This window comes from Sesamum indicum, linkage group LG8, assembly GCF_026168435.1.
Source record: "Sesamum indicum cultivar Baizhima isolate 11 linkage group LG8, ASM2616843v1, whole genome shotgun sequence".
NCBI lineage: Eukaryota > Viridiplantae > Streptophyta > Magnoliopsida > Lamiales > Pedaliaceae > Sesamum > Sesamum indicum.
Window position 1 is genome coordinate 1,825,686 of NC_142664.1, and position 6,484 is coordinate 1,832,169.

Genomic DNA, 6,484 nt, shown 5'->3' on the forward strand with positions numbered 1-6,484 from the left:
GCAAGAATGTGCAAGAAGCAGTAGAACACTAAGATTATAACATGTATTAACTGGTATATGCCTGAAACAACAGTATTATTTTGCTTCACCAGTAAATAAATAGTGAGAAGCGTTGTTTCGAGGACATGTTTACAAGTTTCCGCCAACCTCTCAGACTATACACTCTACTAAAGGATGCTATATATCGGCACAGTTTGTTAGTGCAAATCCCAGCCTCGATCTCTTAGTGTCATATAAGATGTGGAAGTTCTGCTGTTGGTAGTTCCCAATAATTGACAGAGCTGATCGTGGGGTTCCCAGAATTGCCAAACAAACTATGTTTTCAGGCTCGAGCTTGATGAAGTAGTTCTCGACTGGGAAATTCCAAACTGCTCCATCAGCAAAGACGAACGAGAATGAGGGCAAATCCAGTTTCTCGACACCAGATACATTATAACAAGGATCCATTATGGGAAAATCCTTCACAACTTGATAGCCCTTCACCTTCTCCTCAAAAGCCTCCTTAATAATCTTGTAAGCTGGATCAGCAAAATAACTGAGTGTAGTACCCGAGTCGACAATCGTACCACCGGCGCCATCTGCTGACATATTCCACATCTGTTCTGGAATATTTAACTTCTCTCCACCAACCACTACCGACTTTATCTGGACGTAATAAAACGTGCTGACAGGATTTTCTTTTCCGGCAACCAATGTAGTGAAGTTCAAATCAGGGTGGCTCAGCAGCCCCTTATTCTTACCAAAAATCAACTTGCTGCTCATGTTACTATTCCTGCTCAGAAGACAATAGGAGAACGAATCGCCATACAAAGATTGGAGCTGGGAGGCAAACGATAACGGCCCCCTCCCAAGTCCTAACACACCAGCAGCACCATGAAATAGACCTCTATTCCAATGACCACATCCAAACATCACATCTTTCACTTTCCAAAACTGTGATATCCCACTTTTCGCCGTTAGATTGACTGTAAATGTTTCTAATGCAAAATCTCCCGTCGTGTTTGAACTATCTCCATACCAGTAGTAGTAAGGACAACTCTGAATCTCAGCCTTGCAAGGCTGTGGGGGATCAGGGGACGATACAAGCCGGCAACGGGGATCTTTACAGGCAATATTTCGATATGAACTCGATTGCATAGGATCATAATAAGGCCCCTTTTGCTCAAAGCAATCATGACAAGGTTTGCATTGGATCCAATTAAGATCACTACCAGTATCAAGAATCAAAGAGTAATGCTTAGGAGGTGTACCCACAAACACATCCATTAAGTACTCCCCTGAGCCAAGACTCACCCCTGACTTGAGGGTTGCCATGAGCTGGCCGGAGAACCCGCCTGTGTAAGATTCCGGTGAAGGGGCAGGCGCCCGCCGGCTGTCATCTCTAGTAATTCTTGAAATGCTATTCTGTTTCCTCCTCTCTACTATCCTTGTGTGAAGCGTCTGAATCCTATTCAAATCCTTGGTTGTGGACTCCAAAACCGACTCCTTCGGCCTCTTTCTTTTCCCAGATGATCGGTGTTTCAGGTTGAGCACCACCGTCGGTTCTACCTTAAAATCATCATGTTCGACCTCATCATCAAATCCCTCTTGAGGAAAAAGGCTTTTCTTTGAATTTGAGAAGCCAAAACCTGAATCTACAGAGGAAGAGTCAGCAGCAGGCAATTCTATGGCCAGAAAAGGAGAGGCATAATCAGAATTCAGATAGCTGACACCAAGAACTCCATTTCTTGTGACTAAAAGGCCATAGCAGAACAAGTAAAAGTATCCCACAACAAGCAAAGACTTTGACAACATGAGAGAGAAACGCCCTCTAGCTGGAACACAAACAAACTGAAAAAGTAACAATCTTGAATCAACTACTAACAACTAAAGCCCACAACAAGAGAAGACTTCAAGCTCTAGACAACTGCGTTCCCAATTTCAAGATTCATTTTTCTCTTTTTTCCTTGTGCTAAAACAACAAACTTCTTTCTTGGGGGAAGTACGAAATCCAAATTCAAGATTGAATTTTGACTTTGTGGGCTGGAAAATCTCTCATTTATTTCTTGGAGAAAGCATAGAAAAAGTATAAAAGTAAGAAGAGGGAAGAGGAAGAAGAAAGTGGGGGCCAAAAGGGTGGTTGGAGAAATGAAGGAAAATCGTCAGCGCTGAGGAATATATGTTGGGGAGCAAGAGAAGAGAGCTTGGATACTATTACTGCATTGCAAACTGTTGATATGGGCAAACTCCAATACCACCTTTTACGCGCTTTTACGTGAGAAATCTGTAAATTTTAATGCATTGGATTTGGAGTAGAGAAGTAGAGTTGTTGTTGCTGCAATGCGTGAGTTAAAAACTCTAGTGGACCTACACCACAATCGGTGCTAAACACATCAAACGTGGCATTTCGGGAATATCACTGTAATTTCATTTCAACTTTTTTAAAAAGAATCAAAGCTAGTTCCCAACTCTTATTAAACTCGAATGTATGCCCAACTACAATCTCTATATTTGAAAAATGGCTTAAATGCAAAAAATTCATCAATATTTTAAAAACTCAGTTAAAAATCTCTTTATATTTTAAAAATATGTTAAAGATCCCCTTATTTTCTTAAAACACCATCACTTGAGTGTGTAATTTTCTATTAATTACTAATAAAAAGAATATTTTTTTTGCTGAGTTTTATAAAACATCGGAGGTGGTTAGCCTATTTTTGAAACACACCAATTTTTTTAGCCACTTCAACAAAACAAAGGCATTAAATGGACTTTAGCCTTGAAAAATTCATAAAAATACTTTTTTTTTTTAATTTTAAAAAAATCATTCCATCAACTCTTTTTATTTAAAAAAAACTCAATTATTAACTTCTAAATTGTTGGGCTGGTTCAGAGGTGTTGGTGACATGTTAATTGAGTTGGTTGGGCCACTTGTAGGCTAAAATTGGACCTGACATGATACGGTCTCGTCGGCAAATTTCAACTACACTGGAGGTGTCCCCCCCCCCCCCCGTGGGCTTTTTGCATTTTAGCTTGCTAATTTTACTTTAATTGAGATTGGACTTTTGGGCCAATTAAGCTGGACAATTTTTTTGAGTTTTGAAAAAATGGGAGGTTAAATACATCTTGACCACCTATGATATGTACCCCTATGTTATGAATAAATAATTACATCGCCCCCTGGTCAACTTGACCATAATTTTTTCGGGCCAATAGCTTTAGTCCCATAGCTTTCATAAAATTACATTTAGTCCCGATTCATCTCTAATTGCATGCTAATGCCTGCTCGCGAAGAATGGCATTAGTGCTAGGTTTATTGAAGATATTGAAGAAATATATGTTTATATTGCTTTTAGATACTTTTCCACTAACGGAGAAGACTCTTTAAGAAAATGAAATCGAACGAAAGTTCGAGTTATAACAAGAAATGTTTTCAAACTCTAAAAAATCAAGAATGGAATTTCTTTATGGAAATTCTAGAAGAGGGATGAAATTATCTCCAAACACCGAATGAATGTTCGAGTGACAATAGGAATATTTCCAGACCTTGAAAAAACAAAGAAAGAATTTCCTCCTAGGAATTCTAAAGAGGCCAGAAAGCCAGATCCTAAACCTCTTACTGAGGAAGAACAAGAAGAATAGTGGAGAATTCACTAGATCCAGAAGGTGCTACCAGAAAATACAATGAAAATCATATATTCAACCGAAGTCCATGGTAGATTACCAGCAAGGAGAGACGGAACGGGTAATTTTTTTCACTAATATAGTTCTACAAATTATGATTAAAGGAGCTTATTGGAGGAACTCGAACCAGATACCTCGAAGATCTCGCAAGATCTAAGAGAAATTCAAAAGACAGTTCAAGATTATGGAGATAGGTTAATTCATATAATAGAAATCTTGAGCCAAAAGGTGGACGAGATTCTTAAGATCCTTTCCGATCTACATAAGGATCTTACAGATCTGAAATCAGAAATTGCAAATCTAAAGAGAAACCTAAGGGAGAATCCTGAAACATCTAAATCCAGATAAGAGCAGATCAGGGATGCCTTTGGTATAGTACCTCTTCTGCATCAGAAGGGGAAGGCCATGGAAATTCCAAAGCCAAATACGAGAGAAGATCTGATCATCGCATCCATAAGATGTATAGAGTAATGGAGGTGACAACAACAGATCTATCAGATTTACAAGAATTGGGAGAATCCTTTTTCCAACTCGGGATTATGGATTTAGTCAATATCCAAATGAATGAAATCACTCCAGCACTACCACCGCTGGACGAAAGTATATGTTTCAATGATCCTCTATCGGATCATCCAATGTGAGAGAGTGCGGATTTCCACACTAACGCCACTTCAACGTTCGTGGGGACCAGGCTAAAAGAAAATTTAGGAAGAAATTCAAGAATAGTGCCTGAAAATACACATTGGGCGAGAATATGGGTGGGATTCGGGTCGGGTTTTTTGGGTCCCGACCCGACCCGTTCAGATTGGGAGTATACGGGTTGGGATCTACTGGTAAAAAATGGGGTTTGGGTTTACTCGAAACCCAATATAAATAAAACGGATCGGGTTTCGGGTAGGATAGTGGTACCTGAAAACCCGATCGGGTACCCAAAAACCAGATCCGTTTTAAAAGAAACGTTGTCGTCTGAGACTCTGCTACTCTGTCTCTGATCGTGCTTTGCCTTTTCTGCTACCTACGTTTCCAAATTCCAAACCCTAAGAAACTCACCCGAACTCGCCTCTTGTCGCCGGCGCGCCGTTCCCCCTTGTGATCGAAGACTTGTCGTCGTCGTCGTAAGTATTTCATCCCTGTATTGCATTGTCTATAAAAGTGTGAAGGGGAATTCCAAGAAACTACAGCCCAAAACTGTTCTTCAAGTTCAAGCCCTTCACGAACGCATCTATGTTAGGAGTCTGTTCTCAACTCTCAAGGTCAGTTACCCTTTGCTTGATTTGGTTTCTTTTATGTTAATTGGTTTAAAGTTTCAATTTTGTTTCTTTGACATTAACCAATCAAAATGTATGATGAAGCCCTTTGGTTTTTTAAAATGAAATTCTCACGGTAACAGCAGGGGTTTGTCTTTTATAATGGAGCTTCAGATTAAGTTTGTAGGGCAAGTGCTAGATATAATTCAGTCACATCTTTGAAGAAAGCTGCAACCAAGATCACTATAGTAGATCACAACTCAGAAGTCTATGTGGAATGTTATTGTCCAAAGTGAGAAAGAGGCGAGGGAGAAAGAAGTGAGAAAGATGGAGAATTTGATTAATTTATATAGCTTTAGTTTGTGGCTACTAGATTCGCTGAAAATTAATTTTTGATTTAATAATGCTATTGCTAGTTGAGAATCTTGTGATTATATTTAATAATCAAACTTGTACTTACCACTATTAAATTTAGATATTAATTATGCTTTAATATTGTGGATTTTTCTTGTTCTCTAATTAGAATATATTTATCTTTTATTTTAGTTTCAAATGTCAAACTATGATGGAATTGGAAGTCACTCTCAGTCTCAGTCTAATTCATCACCGATTGCCCAAACCATAAATATGGATGGATTGAAAAATCAGGTTAATGGTGATCGCCTTGAGAATGTTGAGCATTATTTTGATGATAATATTGATAAGGAGTTGGTGGGGGCGGATGAGGAGGAAGATATTTTAGGGGATTCTAAAAAAAGGAAAAAGAGGGTGGTGACTTCTAAATCACCATGGTGGGATCATTTCATTAAATTCATTGTGAAAAGGATAAAATCCAAAAGGCTAGGTGCAAATATTTTAGTAGAGAGATCAAAGTCGATCCAAAAGCACATGGAACTAGACCTTTGAAGAATTATGATGAATCTTGCAAGAAAAAACCCCAAGAAATCACCAGAAATCAAAATCGATTATTTTTCCAACCAACTCACATGGGTGATAAAGACACCCCTCTTGTTAATTGGAGACTTGAGCAAGACAAAACTAGAGAAGCTTTGTGTCACATGCTGGTTGTGGATGAACTTCCATTTAAGTTAGTTGAACATCCTGAATTTAGGCATTTTTTATTTGTTGCATGCCCGATGTTTGCTATTCTAGCAAGAAGAACAATAACAAAAGATATTTTCAATATATATGTGAGTGAAAGAGCAAGATTGAAGTCGTTTATTAAAGATCATGCTCAATGGGTTTGCATAACTACAGACACTTGGAAATCCATTCAAAAATTCAATTATATGTGTCTCACTGCTCACTTTATTGATGATGATTGGAACTTGCATAAAAGAATTTTGAACTTTTGTCCAATTATCGGGCATAAAAGTGAAGAAATAGGTAAATGTGTAGAAAAATGCTTGCTTGATTGAGGTATTGATAGGGTTTTCTCTATCAATGTTGATAATGCATCTTCCAATGATGGGGATATCGTTTACTTGAAAAAGAAGTCTGAAAATTGGGGGCAAAACATCTTAGGTGGAGATATGTGCACATGAGGTGTATGACACATATAGTTAACCTTGTTGTGC

General features: G+C 38.4%; 1 protein-coding gene across 1 annotated transcript; it reads right to left on the reverse strand.

Annotated features, from left to right (window-relative positions):
• Nucleotides 1-21: 21 nt before the first annotated feature.
• On the reverse strand, nt 22-2,288 carry LOC105167412 (aspartyl protease family protein 2). The gene has a single exon (XM_011087116.3). It carries the CDS (start codon nt 1,792-1,794, stop codon nt 178-180), a length of 1,617 nt encoding a protein of 538 aa, XP_011085418.1. The 5' UTR covers nt 1,795-2,288; the 3' UTR covers nt 22-177.
• Between the last annotated feature and the right edge of the window lie 4,196 nt (nt 2,289-6,484).

Coding starts and splice junctions, on each gene's coding strand:
- LOC105167412 (XM_011087116.3), bottom strand. CDS start 1,794: ATGTTGTCAAAGTCTTTGCTTGTTGTGGGATACTTTTACTTGTTCTGC.